Below are 21611 nucleotides of genomic sequence, written 5' to 3'. Positions count from 1 at the left end.
TGTTTACTCATCTCAGCAAATGAAATGGTGCTGCCTCTGAAAATGGGTGAAAATAAATATTTGTGAATGTGTAGCTACATGAGAGGGCTTTTGTAAGATCGTTTATACTGTGTCTTAGTTTTTACTCATGGAATGAAGGCACGGTGATTCTGTATGTTGAGTTAAGATTAAGATTTGATTAATTCAACAATTTAAATCATGTCAGTAGTTGTTTTTGAACAAATTAACACTATTAGTCAAGAACTGGACAGAAGCTTTATGCTATACAATCTGCATGTGAAAAATGAGCCATTTTCTCATATGAGCTCTCGACATTGTTTGACGCATCACACATGTACCTCACAACATGATGTTGTTTATGTTAGACACTTTCTCACTTACTGGAAACACTGTTTGGTTTAATTCAATTCAATTGTATTTGCAGTGCCACTTCATAACAAAAGTTGTTTCAGGATATGATGTGGATTACACCGCAGTCAGGTGGCTGGTGTTTGTAATTTGGTCATGAACAGCCAAGTTACTTGCCATTCCTTGAACTTGACTAACGATATTGGCGTCAACCCTCACCAACAGAGGTTGCCGAATATCTCCATTTTTCCACTTAGACACTCTGCAGTCTTCCCGTAAATTATAATTTTTTCTTTACTCTTGAATGTTTTGTGAGCCACGTGATACAAGCATCATGAACACACCCACCTGCTTGCTGTGAATTCTCTGGACGATGAGCAGTTGTATCGACACATTGGCTCAATCGAAGGTTAAACAAACTTTGTACTTTGGAACTGGAAGAGTAAACTCTGTTTAATGTCCGGTCCATCTAACTACAGGCCTGCCAGATAATGACTAAGTTCACTTTTGCAGTGCATGTGTGAAAGGGGCTATAGTATATTGTGTTGAACTTGAGCTAACATGTATATTTTGTTGAGAATTTTCTTGTACATTCGTTTTTTCTGTGCCTTGAGGTGTTTCTGCTCGGAACATTAAACTCATAGACAATGGTGAAGTTTTGACACTTTGACCTTTCTCCTGTGTGGCATTTGTTCAATGCTAGTAAAGAGTAAAGAATGTACAAAGACATAGGAAGGAGGAAGAAAAGCCAGGAGAGGCAACCATTAGCCTGTTCTTGTGTGTGTGTGTCTCCCCTAAAGATGATTGTTCTGTCTTAGATCCAAACACTGTTGGTCCATATAGGAACAGTGTGCATATTGGTCATAATAGTAGGTTTGTGCTCACCTTGGGCAAGCTTTCCTGCTGTTTCTTATTCATGAATGGGTTGAACGTGAAAAAGCTGTATAAACCAAATTATAGGTTATGGAAGCCTAAGTCAGAAAATAAGCCTTTTTGTGTGTATTTGTTCACTTTAGTTTGATGTGTTCTCCTTCAGCTGTGTGACATAAAGTTTGTACCTCAAAGTGGGTGCATCTTGTCGTCCATGTTAAAACATAGACAGACTTATTTTTGGTCCTTGTGCTCTAGCCGTCATCTCCCCTGCCTGCCCCAGTGCGGGAACACGGCACCCTCTTTGCCAATTAAACTCAAAGCAACTACGAAGATGGAGTGAGACATCAAATTACATCCAATATCCTCTCCCATACTCAGGCCTGTCTTTGCCAGCCACAAATTAGCTTACAAATTAAGGCTCTGAAGATGGGAGAAGTCGAGTTGCCAGATAACAACCAAATAACATCCTGCCGGCGTCTTGATGTGTCGTTCCAACTTGGATCCAGCTTCCTGCCTTCTCTTGATGTGCGGACAGGGTTTCGTTGGGCATATCCTGGTTGAGCTTCAACCATCCATTTCAATCACCTTTTGGAAGAAAGCTGGTTATCAAGGCAGATTGATGAGAAGTCATCTCACTGAAGTCTCTTCCGACTTGATCCATGTTTGATAATGAAGATAATACATAGACAACCCATTGTTAATTAGTGAAAGAACTCAAGCTGAATTATAGATGAGAATGGTTTGATTAATTGCTTCTAAGATTTAGATTTCCTGTTCCCTCTCTTTTCCAGCCCACACAATTGGCGTCTCTGCTTGACTTGTATGCCAGCAATTGCGCGTTTTTGCGCTGGTTTCATGTTGGTGTGCATGCATGCGAGCGTGCATGTGTGTGAAAATTACAGGAACAGCACACTGCCAGCGTGTCTTTCTACGGTTTTGTAATATTATCCAGTCAGATGTTTAATAATTCATACTTTTATAGTTAGGGTTATCTAACACATGACAGGCAGACAGTGTGAGTGGTGTCTAGGGGCTCCTCTCACTGTGAAGCCTATCAGAGAGTCATCACCAAGGCACCAATCCTTAGCTCATCATTTCACCTTTTTATTTTACGCCTGTCTCCCCAGAGGAGTGTGAGTACATGTTTAGCATTAACACACATGTTTCAAAAGTGACTCACATATGGGCACTGGTAACATCATTTTCTGTGAACAAAATACCTGTTTGTATGTACAAGTATGTATGTGTATATATATATATATATATATATATACATATGAGTGTGTGTGTATGTACCTGTGCACATGCACGTGTTTGTCCCGGCTGTTGCGATTGCTGCATCGGGCCTGGTGTGGCTAATTAAAAGAAGCCTTCTTGCATTATTCATGAGTCTGTAATTATACATTCCTTTTGCTGATCCCCAGTCAGAGGCATTAAAAATAGATCTGAGTCTCTGTGCCCCGCCCTCCTAGGCCCCACTTTTCTCCATGTTTTGGCTATGTCTCTCCAAGCATCTCTCTGTTTATCTACCCTTATCAGTATTTCTCCGTCTCCCTGCCACTGGCCTCATTGTCGCAACTTCCTTTTTCTTAATTTGTCCTTTCCATCTCTCCTCTCATCTCCCCCATATATGTCCGCTGTGTCTTCATTCATGTTTGCTCTAATGTTCCCGTTTGGGATTTAGGCAGAACATTCCTCTGACACTGTCACTCTCTGTCAGCTCTGTGGCCTGAACGCCAGTCACATCAGGCCAGAAGTGGAATATTTGGAATCTGTGACGACATCTCTGCAGTAAGATTCAGAAAAGAAGAGATCACAGTCTCTGATCAACATTATGTGGGAGACTTCTGGCAAGAGGCAAAATATCTGCTCAAATAGTTTGCCCTGACTCTTTTTTCAATTGCATGTTCACAATCTGAAGCAGCTGAATTCAAGTCTTTCATACTCAAACTAGAGTGTGATTATCCGGCAAACATGAGAATAATCAGTATGTTTACCCTATGTTTATTGCAACAACATCCAGGAACTTTTTGCACAGTCACAGAGACTTGTTTGCCTTGCTGGCAGAAAATAACATGTGAAGCTTGCGTCTTCCACTGTGTAGGTAATGAGCTTCTGAGGACGTATTTGTGCATACATTTACATGCTGATGTGGCTGATGCTGTAGGGAGGTGGGGATTTTGTAAGATCTGCCAATCCGAGAGCTTGTTAGATAACTAAGTGGATCGTTCAGTTGTTGCTGTCTTTTGAAGATGCTCTCATCGTTCTTATTCTTGTTTCAAATGTGAAAATAGATTACTGCCTTGAAGCCACCCAGAACTTCATTGCCTTACACGCCATTTCACTTTGTTTGTGTTTGTTGGAGCTATATTATGTAAATGCATTCATGTTTATGGAATTGGCTTCCCACACCCATTTGCCCCCTCTCGTTACAACCCAAACAGTCAAAAACAAACATAAAAACACACATGGATAGAGGCTTGCTGCTGTTCACTTGGATATACAGATTAGACTTAGATTAGTGTGTGTGTGTGTGAGTGTGTGTGTGTGTGCGTGTGTGTGTGCGTGCGTGTGTGTGCGTGTGTGTGTGTGTGTGTGTGTATGTATGTGTGTGCGTGTGTGTGTGTGTGTGTGTATGTATGTGTGTGTGTGTGTGTGTGTGTGTGTATGTGTGTGTGTGTGTGTGTGTGTGTGTGTGTGTGTGTGTGTGTATATAATGTATATATTATTCAGGAATAATAATAGATTGCATTCTCCATCTCTGAAATGCATTGGCGTCCGGACGCTTTTTTTCCACAAGAACTAAGCCTACCTTATGATGATGAAATATTTTACCCTGTCGCTGTCGTGTCCCCCAAAACATTGTCGAAACAGTCATCCAACATCATTATCCATACATAGTTCTGTTTTTTCCGAATTAGCACGCCCTTCTATCCTTTTTTTTTTTTTTTTTTATTCTTTAGCATGTTTAAGCTAACTTTAACGCCTATTCTTTCCTTCTGTCACACTGCAGCTGTCCAATTTCCATGGTCAGTTTCTAAATATGGGCTGTGTGTAATTCTATGTGGATGGAGCAGTCCAGTACATTAACAATCATAGATACAATCTAGTTTAGTCTAGGCGTTTAAAGTAATGGCTCTTATCACTTATTTTAACCTGCAGTGAGCTGAAGAGGTTGAAAATGAGGCAAACACACATAAGGGTTGCTTTAAGGAAAGGTTAGGTAGGTGAGCTTACCATTAAGCAGACCTCTGGTAGTTTAGTAATTAAAGCCTGTATCTCTGACCAGGCTTCGCTGGCACTGCGCTAGTCTCTCTTGAGCGCCGTTTTCAATCTCAGGTAAAGTTGTGTTGTTGTCAGTGTGGTGTCTGCCATTGCAAGAATCTCTGTGATGGGATCAAGTCTGCCTTTCATTTGACAGTCCTGTCTGTCTGTCACCCCAAAAGGCTCCAACAGTGACGTCTTTTATCACACACCCAGCATAACCACACCCACACCATCTCTCAACCTATAAACAGCCCACAAGACAAAAGAAAAAAGAAAAACGAAGACACAGGAGACATAACCCCTAACACCAAAGACATGTAAAACTTCACGTTTTACAATATAGGACTTTTAACCATCAAAACACTCATTGTTAGACTACATTAATGAAGTGAGAAATGCCGTTCTGCTGCAGGTTTAAGTGTTTTTAAGCATCTAATCCCTATCTTCCGTATGTTAGACTTGAAAGAAGAAAAAAACAACATACTGTATGTGTTGTCAAAGTACCATCATTATTAAGAAATCACTGTTTATGGACGGAGTCAAATTATATGGGAGCTGTTGCGTAAATGTCATATTTCATGCAGGCTAAATAAACTGTTATTCTGTATGCATGCGTCAGTATGTACCTCCCTCCTCGCTCCAGCACTGCAGGGCTAAACTGCTGTTCCTGCTTTTGAAGTTGTTCTGTTAATCTAGGCCTCTGGTGTTACTGATGATGTTGCTGTTGCTTTGGCTGGTAGGGTTTAGAGGGTTGCAGGGGAATGCAGGCTGGGTAGGCTTACGTCACGCACGGCTGCCTGAAGATGCAAGGAGAGAATGTGGAGGAATGGAAGAGATTTAGTGAATGAAGAGGGAGGAAAGACAGGCTAGGAGAGACAAACATCGAGATTGCATTCATTGAGTAGCAAGTGAGCATTGTTTGATCTTCGACATGCTTTCTCCCTCCTGCACAGTATGACTCAACAGCTTCTGCTGGTGTTTTGCCTCTCTTTCTCTCTTTTTGTCGGCATAGATGAGAGAATGAACAGAGGGAAGGGGAGATAAATGAGTCAGAAAACATTGATGGGTAGAGGAGGAATGAGGGCAACATTTGGCAGAAACTGTGAAAAGAGGGAAAGAGAAGTACATGGAGTAACAAAACAGAAGGGAGAGAAAGTGAGCCTACACACCGACTGGAAGCAGAGAAATAGATGACAAAAGCAGATATTTTGTGGCAAGAATTTATTATGTTGCATGTCTGCATATCTACAGTACTCCATTGAATGGTGTTCTCTGTGGTTATCAGCCTCCTAGACTTTGGTTAGAAGGAGCCTGCGATGCCTGCTACTAGGTTCAGAAGACCGTTTTCACTTGTTCACATGGTAAAGCTTGCCATTAGCTTGGTCAGAACCCCTTGACATGACTTTTAATGCTCTGGGAGTCCCAGTGGACCATTTGTATTCTTGTTTATGTTGCTAATAGATTTATATCCAGGGGTGAAAACAATCACTGCGTTTCTTCTTTATTACCATTCTGCTTTGGCAAATATGGCTTTTCTTTAGGAAGGATTCACTATGTTCTCTATTATTATTTGCAAACAGACCTTATGAAGGCATTTATGTGTCATAACCTTTTGTGTTTGGGACTTTGTTACCTCAAGTACATACAAACTGAAATAAAGACTATATTATATTTTATTCTAGTCACCACCTACCTACATGTTTGAGAGTACAGTCTCTATTTAGTAAATTGTATATAGAGTGAACAAAACTGAAGAGAGCATAATTCCATTAGACTTAGTCAACATTCCTGCTAATTAAATGGGTCTGTGTTTGCTTCTATATTTGTGTGAAGAACAGTGAGAGAGACAAATATAGACAGTACACAGAGCTGTGATGGTTGATGATATTGTAGGTCTTCAACTCCTGCCCTTTGCCCTGGTGGAGGGGATTCCCACGCTCTGCAACAGGGGCTCTCCATATGGCCAGAAGAAGCTTGAGGAATAAGCCCCTAGTACCACATTGTGTTTCCTTTCAAACACTGATCCCAGTGCAGAGCCGTAGCCCTCACATAGAGCATTCAGGGTTAGATAGCAGGAGTGGAAAGCAGCTCACAGATCTGTGCCCTAAGGCAACAGGCTTCTCAGAGCCAGCACCTCGGGGAGAGAAAGCTAAGCCAGCATAAGCTACTACCATCTGCCAGCATTGGCTTAGGGCTTCTGAAAGATCAAGTTTGAAAGTGAGAGAGGTGTGCAAGTGGAGACGTCTCTTTTTCATCCTTCTCTCTCTTCTCCTAGTAGTCGCCTCCAGATTGAAATCAAGCTATCCAGTAATGATCTTTAACTGCATGGATGTCAGTGCTATGAGAAGAATACAGCTGGAAACATTGTATGTGTGTGTGTGTGTGTGTGTGTGTGTGTGTGTGTGTGTGTGTGTGGCTCTGTTGAAGTGTGTGTGGGTAGCCTCTCCTAGGCTCAAGCAGGGTGTTCCTGTCCTCTCTTCGCAGCTTTCCCTTGTACCCTCTCGGTATCTCAGAGGGGTCATGCACTGCCAGATGATATATCGACCGCTGATCAGATTGCTTTGGGAGCTAGACAGGGAATTGTCATAAGTTAACATAGAAAGAGAAAACGTTTCTTTGGTAGGAGTGGGGGTTTTCCTGGCTGCTCTGCCATGCCTAAGAGTTTTAAGGGAAGGCAGAGGAAGGCAAACATATACATGCCAACAATTGCCCACTGGGAACTCAAGCCCATTCAGACTGATTGATTGAGCAAGCTCTCTACTGCAAAGACGCCATGATAACAGTACATATAAAACAATATACTGTAAGAACATAGAAGTTACACTGGGACATCATCATAAGGGACACCAACAGGTTCACACTGAACTAAATTAGACCGATGGGATTTAAATTGACTGATAGGGCCAAGCTAATGTTGATGTGTTCTAAAGCCATGCCCAGTTATGAACTTAAGAGCTGAATGATAAAGTGAATTGAGCAGTTTAAGAGTAGAGGTAGTGGAGTGCATATCGTTACAGTACACAGTTTCTCTTTCTGCATTAATGTGTAATGCATGTTTCTTTTTCTGTAGAAAAATGCATGTTTTGCTTCTAAGGATTTCTATTAGATATTAGATAAGAATAGATATTTTTGGAAGCACAGCTTGTCATCGAGCCAGAAGCCAATGTATTAATAAGCAAATTGTATTTTAATAATTGTCCCATTAAGAGTAGTAATATTCACTTCAGCGGAACTGTCAGTTTTCTGGAGAAAAGCATGTATTTTTTTGTTTTATCTGGGTTTAACAGTAATTTAAGGTCAAATTAAATTTGTTGTATGGTACAGAACTCAAGATGCAAGTTTTGAGGCGCTTGGGCAACAGTATATTTAAACAGTTGTTTATAAAATGGTGCTGTCCATGTAAAGATTAATTGAACTGTTTCTAACATTTTCACCTACTAGTGCACATTATAATCACACTTATTAACTTAATCCCACTTTCTTCATCTCTGCCAGCGCAAGTGTGGCAAGAAATCAAAGCCTTCAAATCATTCCAATAAAGAAGCGCCAGAAATTGCAGTTTGTCAAGTTCAGAAGCTTAAGGCCTGGTACAAAAAAACATTCTAGTCTGGATGTTTAGGTCATATCTCCATGACAACACTGAGGGGGGTGAATTTTTTTGTACCAGGCTAGTTTTTATTTTATTGGAGGTTAAAGTTTATGAATAATTAGGGGCTCAGTCTCTTGAGTGACAGTTAGCCGCTGGCCCTCACTTCACCCCGGAGGCTAGTTTTTAGGATTAGCATCCTAACTCCGACATCTCGACCTTGACTGCGGTCATTTGTGTGGTGGTGTTACCATAAGTGACAAAAGGGTTTGCTCCTGGATCAACTGTACCAACACATGGTTTAGGAACAGAATGTGTTAGCTCTGTTATGCTAATTAAATACCCACACTTGCACCATGACTTCCAATCTCATACGCGAGTATGATTGGATCAATTTGAGAGAACGGACCTTGTCGGTGAGGCTACGTCCATTTTTATGCAGTCTATGGTTGAGATAAGAATGCCCTCACCTGATTGTTCACCAGTTTTTCTAAACTTAAGCTAGGCATGAATATTTCAAGATTGGTCGATAATTATTCAGCTCATTGAGCTGGCCCCCTTTGTGCACAGGTAGGACATATGCTGTCTTCCAAAGGTCAGGGATGCTTTCTTTTATTACAGACAGATTAAGAAAATATAAATTAGGCATTCAACCAGAAATAGAGCTGCTAATAACAACAACCCTTATTCTATCTGATCAGCCCTGGTTGACTTTTTTGCATCAATAGAACACGTAACATTAAACACTTACACAAATCTGAAAATCAGGGAAAACATCTGAATGCTAAATGTGGTTGTAGAGCAAGGTGCACTGTGATCAGAGTCAATGGAAGGAAAACCTGTATTTTCAAATATATAACCTGGTGAGATAAAATGTTCAAGAAAACATCACATATACTTTCTCCATGGGAGAAAATGGTAGAATCTCGAACAGTTTCATTGGGTAAGGATGGTGTAGAATTATCTGGAAATAATTTAACCAATTCCCCAAAATATGCTGGGTTACCTATACTTAAAGACAGTGCAGAGACATAAAAAGATGAAGAACTGCCCCACTGTAAAATAATTTGTCACCTCCAAAGATATTTGATCCCCTAAACGTCATTCTTTTTTTTGCTTAGCTTATGTGTGAGTTGGGGGTAGACAAGGCTCAACTCCCATGAACTTAAAGTTACCTGTAAATGTGTCAGGTTAGTTCTGGTTAAATTATGCTATTAGACACCCATTACAGATGTTCTCAGGACACATGTCAGCAAGTTCAGCTGTGATATCATGAAACACCTTCACTTTTGAAGAGACAGTGATTGGAGACAAAAAAATCATTACCAAACCTGGCACATGGCACAGTGATGCAGCGCAGAATAGGAAAAGCCAGAATGTTTAAAAAGATGAAGAGTTACATTTTCACAACTAGGTGCAGATATTGTTGTTCATTTACTGTTTCCAATTATGATGACTTACTACACAGTCATGGTTCCAAGTGTGTGTGTTTTTTTTACTTCTACTTTCTTTTGTTTCTTTCTTCTTTTCCTTACATGCTCTTGTGGTGCTTCTCCTACAGTCAATGGCCGGCTCTGCAATCAGTTTCGCTTTTACAAAAAAAAAAAAAATTGCTATTCATCCCAGATTTTGTCCAATCCAGCGAGGGAATGATTGACATCCTTATTTCGGAGTAATGCAGCAGCTTGCAGCACAGTGCGGCCAAACACTCCTCAGCTTTTGATGCTCACTGAGGCATGGACCAAAGTTCTCATTCTGTGTCTTCCTCCAGCAGTCCCTCAACATTAGATCATTAATCACGGAGTGGCATGGAAAGTAAAGAGTTCAGAGCCCGGATGGAGGCCCCGGGTCAGTCGATGGTGGCCTCTTCAGCCCATAAGTCCCTGGCTGGTGTCATTATTCTGACATTGTTGTGAAGGCGAGAGCTTTTGATGCTATTGATTTGGGAGGAGGGCGAAGGAGAGGAGAGATCGATGGACTTGCTGATTCAGTGGCGTTGCAAACTCAGGTTGGCTGCACAGCCAGCCTTTGTCCATAGGTGTGTTAATGAAACATATATAAGTGTACAGTATGTGCCAATATCAGTCCAAATATGTCCTTCTTTTTTAGTTAATAGATTCCATACATGTGACACTCACACACAGTACTGTCCTATGCATCCGCTGTACACTTACAAAGATATCTGTACACATAGACTTTGCATGCCTGTCCGTAAACTGCACATTTTAAAAAAAGTTGTTTTTATAGTTTCCTTTTGAGTTACATACCAATGAAATTACAAAATTAAAATGTAATCCATATGCTCACACACATAATCATGCATAGACATTGGCAACTACAGTGGTAATCTTCTCTGTATGCCCCCTGTGAGGCTCTTTCCTGTGTGCTCTCAGTCAAAGCCCTGCGTTTGAAGCTATATTCAAAGACAGCCTACCTGCTCAGCCCAGCCAGATCCAGACGAAACCTTGGTGTCTTTCGGGGCATCTCCCAGACACCCATCCCCCCAGCTTTTCCACTCTAGGATCAGGTCAGTGTGTTCACCCAGGGCAGACAGGGATTCCTCTGGGGTACAGTCACAGACAGGTGAAAGGGGCACTGGGAGTAAGGCAATCACGCTCATTACAAGACATTAGAGAGGTGGAGAGTCAGGGTGGAATTCTGGGTCACATAGAAGCAACGGTGAATTAGATATTACATTATACACATACTTGAGACACGTCACAAAGCAATTATTTTGAGACAATCTTATGTCCTTAATTGCGTGTAACTCATGTTGTAAGAGGATGTTGGGGTTTGACATTGGTAGAAAGGAATCACTGAAGAGTATAAACAATTAGGGTATCAATCGGGGAGTTTATTTTATAGGTGGTTGGTTCATAATTGATTAAAATGCTGTTGAGGCTGAAACATGCTTCTGGGGAGATATTGTACAAGCACAAGTCTTTGTGCTGTGATGCAGAGAGTGTGTTTCAGGCCAACTTTATTCATTCATTGTCTGATTTGTTTTTTTTTGTACATATTAGGCCTATTTCTTCGCGTCTGGGTTGAAAAACATTTTTGCCGTACATTCTTGTTTGGAAAGTATGTCTCTGTCTCTAGTGCACACTTTGACATTATGTATGATGATATGCTCTAGCACAGTGGTTCCCAACCTTGGGGGCCCGACCCCCCAAGGGGGACGTCAAAGATCCAGGGGGGGCCGTGAAGCCCTCTTGATTTTAAGGGGTTTAATCATTTTAATGAATAAGTTATAGGCCTATATCACGAGGAACAGAGTGTGTGTGACTTGAACGCCTCCGTGTAGCAGTCGTTGCTAGGCGGAGCTAAGGGAGAGATGCGAAGCGTCAGGTAGAGGAGACTGCGGAAAATGTCAAAAAGAAAAAGAGGGGCTACCAAGAAAGTTATATTGAGTTTGGCTTCATAGAAGCAACGGATAAAATGAGAGCAGAATGTATTTTAATTTTATGATAATTCATTTTCTTTATTATATTTCAATATGTTACCTGTTTAAATTAATTTGAAAAAAAAAAGAAATTGTACTTTTAAAAGGCCGTTTTTCAAATTAATTTAAGCAGGTAACATATTGAAATATGTTAAAGAAAAAGTTTTTTTTAAAAGTACAAGTTATGAAGAAATATGTTGTAATCATACACAGGTTCTCCTCATTGTCCCATGCTGTTATTAAATAACTGAAATATAAAGTATTTCATGTAAAAGAAGTTATGAGGTTCCTTATTTTATTTTTATTTTCATGGGGGGGGTCATCAAAGTTTACAATGGTAAAAATATGGGTCCCTTAAGAAAAATGTTGGGACCCACTGCTCTAGCATATGTTGCTATGTTGATATTGATATAAAATGCAATTCATTTTTTTTCAAGCTAGGATGGTATTGAAACGTATCTTGGTCCACCACTTTGGTCAAGACTGAAATATCTCAACAACTATTGGGTGGATTTCCAATTATTTGCAGACATTCATGGCTCCCACAAGATGAAGCTGTTTGACTTTAGTGATTCACCTTCAGTATTTTTGGCCTTTAGTGTAACATTTGGATTTTGAACTCCTGTTTGGATCGCCAGGAAGTTTGGTACAAACCTTCATGTTCTCCTCATAACTTTTTAATAACTGCAGATCTCTTGACTTTTCACCTAGCACCGTAATCTGGTCAAAATTTCAAATTTTCTAATACTTTGATTCTGACAAAAAATAGTAACATTTCCATCAGCTTCAACTGTATGTCGTGTTAACACAGTTAACAGTGCTAATTAGCAAATATTATGTTATCACGCTAACTTAAAATGGTGAACATCACCGCAGCACATTAGCATTGCCATTGGGAGTGTGTTAGCATGTTGTCATTAGCATTTAGCTCAAAGCACCTTTGTGCCTTAAAGAATAGACTTAGAGCTGCCACAGCTGTATTCTCGTATTCTTGTTGCAATTTATAGATCAAAAAGTACTCGTATTTTGCATACAATAACAACAGGTCAACTTATGAGTTGCACTGGGTAGCGTCACATGTTGGTAAGCCCTATTGACACTTTCAATTTTGTAAATGTGAGGACATGCTACAGAATATCAACACTCCTCTGGCTTGACATTCCTCAGGTGGTTATAAGTTGGTGAGGAATATTGTTTATTTAAGGAGTCTGATCTCCTGGACACAACATTTTCTTGCTATTATTTCACAACCAGTGGAACCACCACTATTAGTTCTATTGTTGTTTTAAATTATGATTTTTATGTGTGTGATATAAAAGAAGATTATGCCTTATGTCCCTTTGTATTATGTACTGAATTTCCTTGTGAGAGTTCATTTCAATCCATACACAAAGTGGTTGTAAAATCATAATGTGCTGCCTTCCCTCCTGCTAATGCGCCCTCAGCTAACAACAACACAGGCATTGGAGGAAGATGGATAGAGAGGGAAATAATCTGGTTAACTTTTCACGTGTTTGCAGGCAGATCTTTTCTTTTTAATGTGTTTATCATGACTTATGAGGTTCTCTATAGCACCCATTAACATATGATTACCATCACAGGGCTAATGGGTTTGTCTAGCGTTCCCTCTCCTGCTCAACTGCTCATCCGCTTTTCTAAATCTTTCTACATCTTTTATCGTACTCTTTTCAGCATCTGCTTACTTCCTATCTCTCTGCTCTGCCTTCCGTCATTCTGTATTTTTCTCTCTCTATCTCTTTCTCTTCCTCTCTCTCCCTCTCACGTCTCCTCTCCTCAATGTGTCTCTACTCTCGGCCCCCACGGCCCCTCATTTCCCAAGCCACAGCCTCCCTCCCACGCAATGCTTTCCATTGCTGCTTAATTATCTGTGACTTGTCATTTGAATAATGTGCTATCTGTGATTCACAATCTTTCCCACTTTTTGCCCTTCATCTTTCACATATTCTTTTCCATTTAAGTCCTCTCTCTGTCTCCTTCTCTATCTCCCTCCTCCATCACTGCCGTTTGTTTCTGTGGTGTCAGAAGACTTGACCCCCTGCCTCCTCAAAGCCCTTCGCCTCTGTCTTCTGCTGGTTCATATAGAAATCAAACTGTGTGAGAAACAGTGGGAGAGGGAGCTAGAACCTACAGTTATTTCAGCTGGTCAGTTTGATGTAGGACGTTGCTCCTCTACATCAAGATGCTTTTTATAGAAACTACAACATTTCTGTCTAGTGCACATTATAGTCACACTTATTTACTTAATCCCACTTTCTTCATCCCTGCCAGCGCAAGTGTGGCAAGAAATCAAAGCCTTCAAATTATTCCACTTCAGTATTTCTGTAAATTCTGTGTACCAGCCATCAGGGACCTCAAATGCTGTAGTTTACAAAGTTAAAAATCATCTTCTGTCGTCTCCAAATCCCTGCAGCACCAAGGAGCCATTTGGGAAATCAATAATAGAGAGCTAAAATTTGTTTTGTATGTGTGTTTGTTTCAGTTTGTAAGTATCTATCTTATGCGAACAAAAATCGAAAATCTGTCTAATGTGTGTGCAGCTCTGTGGTCCCTGGCAAAAAAATGGATTTGCGCGGTTGTCATGGCTTCCCTGTATTAAAAACACACACTTGCACAATGTTGTACACTTACCGGGGTATCTCTGCTTGTTTTCTACATTGTTTGTGTTAGATCATTTGACTAAGGATACCTGGTGAGACTTACTAGGGCAAAGCAGGGGAGATGCTTTTGTGATTCTGTGGCGAATCACAGGATTTATAATGTGTGAGTTTTTGATTTTGACACACGAAAGAGCTGACTGGTAAGGCGTATCAAACACTTAAATCTCTCCCCACGCGTCAATGTGTTTGTGTTGTGAAGTAAAGGATAATGTTTTCTGTTGGGTTGTTGAACTGTGACATCCTGATATACTCTCTTAGAGTGTTGCATTGTTGCTTCACTCTTGTCATTTCTGAGCCCTGGTCAATACTGAGTCCCATTCAACAACTGATCCTTGACTGTGTTTTTTTACAGCTACCTTTTATTGTCTGTTTGAGCTAATTCAACACAGCTGCATCACAGCTGTTTTGCCCATTATAGGAATCAATAACACAAATGGCCCACTCACTTATTGTCTTTATGGCTCAAATAAACCACAGAGGGCAGTTTCTTTAAGGAACTGTCTACACTTCAGAAGTCATTATCAGCACTCTGTACATTGCCATTATACATGAGGCTGGGTTTAAAAGATTGATTTTCTAATTAAACTCAATGTTCATTTGAATGATCCCATTCGATTCATGAAAAGAGTAACTGATCCTAGAAAATCTAAATAATCCGTTATTTCCAACCATGTCAAGCTAACTTGTCAGGAAGGGGGTAACAATTGCTCCAAAGCTTTTTGAGGGGGTTCAAGGGGAAAACTGGCATGGCAGTTTTCAAAAAGGGGTCCCTTGACAACTCATCTCAAGATATCAGAATAAAAATGGCACTCATAAAATTAGTATTGAATCAAATCAAATCAAATGGGAAATCGAATTTAACCGTACTAGGACCTTGCGAAATGTATTGAATTGATTTGGGATAATCATTGGCGATACCCAGACCGAAAAATACATTGCTCTGGTCAATGCACATTAGTGGTAAGCTAAAAAAAAAAAAAGTGTGTGTGTGTGTGTGTGTGTGTGTGTGTGTGTCCTCATGTGAAAATGTGGTCCTTGAGATTCCATGAACTTCCACAGAGGCAGTACTGTGTCAGGTGTTGATATGTCTGTCTGTGTGTGGACGTGCAAGATACTGTCATGAAACTCTACAGGCCTCTGGCCCAATAACGGTACAAGCTGTAGTTGAGATCAAAATAAAGGTTGAAGTCAAAGATGGGTGTGGTCCGAGCAAGGTTGCCAGAAGTAGGTAAAGAGACTGCTACCCCAACTTTAGGCCCCTGGTCTGAATTGGTATCACAGCTGCTGCGATCCTATCCCATGGTCTCTAATTCGTGTCTATTTTAAATATGCTCACTAGAAACACATTATGCACCGTAAATTCAGTCCAGTGCAAAATGATGTGCTAGATGCCTCCTTGGTGACATCTGAAAACACATCATCTTGCCATAACTTCTAAGCATGGTCATCTAAGAAGTGTATGAAGTATTCTACCTAATAAACTGTGTTTCCTGTTTGTTTTTGCAGGGTTGGTCAAGCTGGGAATCCACTGTGTAACATGCCAGAAAGTTGCCATAAAGATTGTCAATCGTGAGAAACTCAGCGAGTCAGTACTAATGAAGGTAAGTTTACTACTCTCAATTCTTTTAGTGGCTTTCAGATTTACAATTGGGCTTTTAGAAGTAGTTAGTTTCCACTCTGCTAACCCTTTTGTCTCTTAAATCTTAATCTTAATATGCAGCTGGCGGCTAACTGAGCCAACACTAAGAGTTGGACTGTAACTGACTAATGATGTCCCCCAAAGAGCCCCCTCTGTGCTGACTGCCAGCTAGCTATTTTAAAATCAAAATTAGAAGGAGTGGAATGCTTAAGTGTGTTTGAAATTTCGACATTAATCAAAGGCTGATCTTGCAAAAATGTTTGAATATGAGGGATTCATATCATAATATGCCTTATGAAGAGTAGAATTACTGGCTGAATTAGTGGCCATGTGTCTTTTTAAGCAGCTGATGTTCATCCTTTTCAAATATTGAAATTAAGCAGTCAGCTGTTTGGCTTCCCTGCCAGGAGTCAGAGCCTCCAAGAAATCTTGAGGTGACTCAAAAATAAAACAGGTTTCTGCAACTATAATTTTACCCTCACTGCAAAAACTACCCCCAAAACACTTGAGTCGCCTGGGGGAAACACCTCCTGTGTGGAAGGATACAGTTAGGACATTTTCCCTTATAACATCCCAGGGCTACTGCTGGGCAGTTATATTCAGTGCCCGTGCAAAATTTGCATGCCGCAAAATTGTCCCTTATGTTGATGGAATAGTTGTAAAGAGAGCAGAGATAAAGGGCAACAGGATGCTACAACCTATAAATTGTCTTTCGCAGGACACATGCAGAGAGGAGTGCCTATTGTAATGTTTTGCTTATGATCTAGAAAGCAGGAAGTGGATGGGTTTGCTGACAGTACCGGTTATCTGCAAATGGAAAATCCATCCGTTTTGCATCACTTCTGCAGCAGCATCATTAGATTTTAAATAAATTGTACTTGACATTCAAAACATTAATGTAGACAGATAAACAAATATTTGCTGTGTAAAGATATAATCGAGTGATTGCTTCCTGAGCAGATAATGAAGTCGCTCTCCCTCTGTGTGTGTCACAATCCAAGTTTCTCTGTTTTCCGATCCGACTGCGAGTGCATATTAGTGCATATGAGTGCGTTGGTATCCGACGCAAAACGTCTCTATTTGATGAGTTTTGGGAATAGCTTGTAAGAACTATGTGTATTTCGACCTTTAAATGAAAAGCTCTCCTTGAATATTGCTGTTTGATAAACAGTCAGTATTAATCAGCATTTTGCCAGAGACTCCCTGCCTTTTTCTCGTTCATTGATGAAAATGCTCAGTTTCTGTCTTATATATGGCTTAGCATGTAGTGTAATATTTAAACGAGGAAAAGACAGGTCATTTTTATTTCCTCAGTACTGACAGAAGTATTATTAGTTGTAGCAGAAGTAGTCCCTGGAACATTTGACAGCAGAGAGAAAAGTAGTGGGATAATGTCCCAAGTCATCCAGGTGTTTCACATGTGCTGTCCTGCAGAGGAAAATAATAGTAACAGATGCCAAACACAGACAGGTTTCCAACAGGACCAAGGCTTTTGCTGAAGCTGCAGTTGAGAGCCAATTACTGAACTCAGCCATTGTCACTCTTCTCTCAACTGCTGGCCCCTGGTGTGTGTGTGTGTGTGTGTGTGTGTGTGTGTGTGTGTGTGTGTGTGTGTGTGTGTGTGTGTGTGTGTGTGTGTGTGTGTGTGTGTGTGTGTGTGTGAGCTTGTGTGAGTGTGTGTGTGTGTGTGTGTGTGTGAGTGTGTGTGTGTGTGTGTGTGTGTGTGTGTGTGAGCTTGTGTGAGTGTGTGTGTGTGTGTGTGTGTGTGAGTGTGTGTGTGTGTGTGTGTGTGTGTGTGTGTGTGTGTGTGTGTGTGTGTGTGTGTGTGTGTGTGTGTGTGTGTGTTTGTGTGTGTACAAAGACACTAATAATGAATAATAATCAACCACCATCATTTCACATGTAACTGTGTCTTTGTCACACCGATGTAACAGTTAAAATTCAGTAGTTTGGAAATCTAATTGATGTGTACTAGCACCAGTTTGAGGCCTCAATTATAATTCAATGTAATACACTGTCTTACCTAGAGATACCCTGGTAAACGAACTTACTAACCAGTACTTTCCAATATATATATATATATATATATATATATATATATATATATATATATATATATATATATATATTTACATATAAAGTATATTGACTATATAAAGTATATTGGTGTAAGACTACACTGTTAGTGAAGTCACTTGTAAAGTTCACCCTAGACATTGGTCTCCTACAGTGGCTGGACAGGTGTTTTCTGAAATCCAGCTACTTTCCCGTATTCCCATTCCCAGTCTAATGTGTCTGTGGCTGTCAGAGTGATTGCACTGCACTCTACTGCAAGTCTTGGACTGTGAAATGTCACCTTTTAATATGTTAATGTCTTGGGTCCCTGTGGTGCCATTAGGGGAGAAACTGACTCTCCTGGACAGGTGTGTGTGTGTGTGTGTGTGTGTGTGTGTGTGTGTGTGTGTGTGTAGGTGTGTGTGTGTGTGTGTGTGTGTGTGTGTGTGTGTCTGTGTGTGTGTGTGTGTGTGCGCGCGCGCACGTGTGTGCATACTACGATGATACAGATGGTAAAGGTACACGAGCTGAGTGGGAGTGTGTTGCTGTTTCTGCAGGTGACGCCACATATATGCATGCAGACACACACCGATACACACATACATGCACACAAGTGTTCATAAGAATGTGTGTACTTGTGTCATACAGACACACACGTATTTCTATGTACGTGCACGAACACATCCTCCATGACACATGTCATCCCTCTACGTCTGTCCTTTCTCAGACTGGCCTTGGAAGTCAGGAGTCTGTGTAGATGAGGAGACGGGTCGAATTAATTGTCTCAGAATATCTGGCATAGAGGTCTTTCCTCCATTCACTGTATAGAAATTTGTATAACTAATGCTCAACTCTTTAGCCCACAGGCTGTGACACTATGAGACCAGAAAGAAACTGAGTTGTCTTGAATAATGAATTTGTCTATGAACTTTACGTCAGTTTTTTTTTACCACAGAATGAGCCTTGACTACTTCAAAGAGCAAGCTCAATGTTTTTTTTCCACTTCTTGCAGAAAACCTAACAATGGAGTTAGATTAATAGTGATAAGAGTCTCCCATCAGTGTGAAGTGGCTCCCGTCACGTCTCAAATGATGAGAGAGAAATGGACAGAAAGAGAATACGCAGTATGTGCACATATGACAGTATGTCAGCAGTCATTGGCATTGAGGCCAAACAGAATGGAGCGTGGCTTTCCGATGCAAAGAAAAGCCCAGAACCAACACTGCATGTGTGAGTGTGTGTGCGTGTATGTGTGTGTGTTTCTCTAGGGAGTAGTTAAAGTTTCTGAAACCCACCCAGCCCTCTCTCTCTCTCGCTCACTGCCATGTCTCTGTGCTGTAGCGCTGTGGACTTGAGAGAGAGAGGGAGGGCAACAGAGAGCAAGGCTCAGGACAGAGAGATGCACAAGCTGTGAGAAACCCTGCTGAGCCAAGATAACACAGACAGAAGCCTTAGCAGGTACACCACGTCACTACTCATATTTCCTGAGTGAGTGTGTTTTGTTCTTGAACTATTAATGAGACATTCACACATGGTATGGCCAAATCGTCAGCATACATATGATCACATCAGTCAACAGTGAGATTAGAATAATGATTACCAAGTTGTATAGTAGATATGATTCAAAAAATTTCCACCGAAAGCTGCATGCACGCTACTGAAAATAGAACACAGAAATAAACATAACTTATATGCACACAACATGTCATGTGTCATGAGAATTCTGAAAAATTAAAGTCATAAGCAAGAGAAATTTGAGAAACACAAGTATAGATAAGTAAAGCTGGATATCATTTAAAAATGTCCATATTAGTGCCAATACGTTACCAGCATTTTGGTACTTACTCACTTTGAGAACTATAAACATGTTTCTTCAAAACATTTTTTTTCATAACCAAAATAAGCCAAAATGTTAAATGTCCGAATGGAGACATACTATACCAGCTATTTTCCTTAATGAAATGGAACTAAAAATTACAGAACTATTATTGAAAGAGATAAATGCTAATTTAATTTGAGCTCTGTGAAACCGCAATGTGGGCAGTATGTGCAGATGAACAGTGTTTGGCTTCCCTCTGGAGTATCGGAGATCCACCAAGAAACTGCAGAGATCCACCGGATGCATTTCACATCATCACAATCTGTCGTAATATGTAGAAGGGCGTGCCTCATGCCCTCTGCGAATTTCGGCATACCTCCACTGCTATGCTCTGCTGTTATTCTCTGCTGCTATGCTTCGCTGCTCTGCTATTCTGGAATTTACACCATGGAGGAAAGCCAAACACAGTTCATCTGCACACACTGCCCACATTGCCATGACACAGAGCTGGTTTAAAATAAGGAAATTATCCCTTTAAGTAAATAACTATTTTATCGATCTTATCCATCTGACACAAAAAAAGTGATGAGATATATTACTCGGTCCTAATAATAAAGCAGATGAGCATGGAACGCTAAATCGATCACAACCTTATGTCACTCACATCTGCAGTACTATTTGCTATGTTCATTACTTCCATGAAGTGCTTTTGATTTTGTCTTTCTCCTGCGCGTTTCTATGACTTTCTATGCATGGAGCGCACGTTATTTCTTCTTGGCCTGAAGATTTACACATTGCACAGTGGAAAATCATGAGTCTGTTCTTCAATGTTTCCAAGGGCCTACTCTATGACTGATGGTCATATTGATGACAATGACATGGTGGAAAAAATGGAGTAGAATCTTGCCACTGCAGTCAACTATGGTCTGACAAGCTTTCCCTGAGAGAGCAGGGTATTTTCTGTACCATATCATTATGCTGAGTGGAGCAACTTCACTAATCCGCAGTTTAGTCTCGGGGTGAGTTAAATTGTTGCTAGCCACTAGCCCTAACAACTAGCACAGGGAGAAGTGTATCTTTAGCATGCAGCAGTTATTGGTTGCTGTTGATGGCTGCTCTTTTTCTCCCTCTGAGCTAGTGTGAGCTGGTGGCAGTGTTGCTACTACTGCTGCTACTGTTGGGATAAGGACGACTAATTAGCCCTCCTGAAGCAGCAAAACTTCAAAGTCACTCTACTGTCCCCAAGCCCAGAGAGAGAAAGGAAGAGGAGGGATGGAGTGCAGGATGAAGGGAGATAGAGGGGAGGGAAGAGAGAGATGAGAGTGAGAGAGTGTGTGTGTGTGTGTGTGTGTGTGTGTGTGTGTGTGTGTGTGTACATGAAGTTAGAACATTTTAGATGGATGTTTTGTGATGTAGATATAGTAGCTACTCTGTTTTTGTGGAGGATTTTTTTTAGCGTGGTGAGATTACTTGTGGTTTGCTGACTGTCCTTGATGTCAGTCATAACATTTCAGATGAGAAAAATGTGTGTGTGAGAGAAAGAGAGTGTGGAGATGGAGAAGCGAGCAGTATAATTGCTCCCTGAAGCAAATAATTGAAGCGCTAAGGATACCGTATGTAAGAGCTGAGAACCACCAGGCAGCACCGAGTCGACAGTCTGCATTACCTAAGATGGTCTAAAATTATAAGGACAATTATAAGGAGCAATGCTTCTCACTCATTAATGAACAATGTCAGTACTGTTTGTATGTGATCTCCTATCAATAAATACAGTAAGGAAAATCTGCCTCTTCTATGGAATTAAAGCAATGCAACCATAGAATTTGTGAAATCCACACAGTCTACTCTGTACATCTGCATTTGTACTTTAGATTAAAAAAAACAGGAGGGAAGCTTGATTCGGG

The 21611-nt window shown here is 40.6% G+C and overlaps 1 protein-coding gene across 1 annotated transcript in view; it reads left to right on the top strand.

Moving 5' to 3' along the window:
* Positions 1–21611, top strand: part of LOC310949780 (serine/threonine-protein kinase BRSK2-like) — a gene marked incomplete at both ends in the record, with an annotated part of 184653 nt that overhangs the window by 100145 nt on the left and 62897 nt on the right. The window contains one exon of the mRNA XM_083917329.1: positions 15701–15795. Coding sequence (XP_083773455.1) covers positions 15701–15795 — 95 coding nt within the window. The remainder of the gene's footprint in view (positions 1–15700; positions 15796–21611) is intronic.

The sequence above is a fragment of the Echiichthys vipera genome (genome assembly GCF_963691815.1).
Source record: "Echiichthys vipera genome assembly, chromosome: 7".
Classification (NCBI taxonomy): Eukaryota; Metazoa; Chordata; class Actinopteri; order Perciformes; family Trachinidae; genus Echiichthys; species Echiichthys vipera.
Note: the sequence above shows the minus strand (reverse complement) of the source record. Positions and strands in the feature narration are given on the sequence as shown.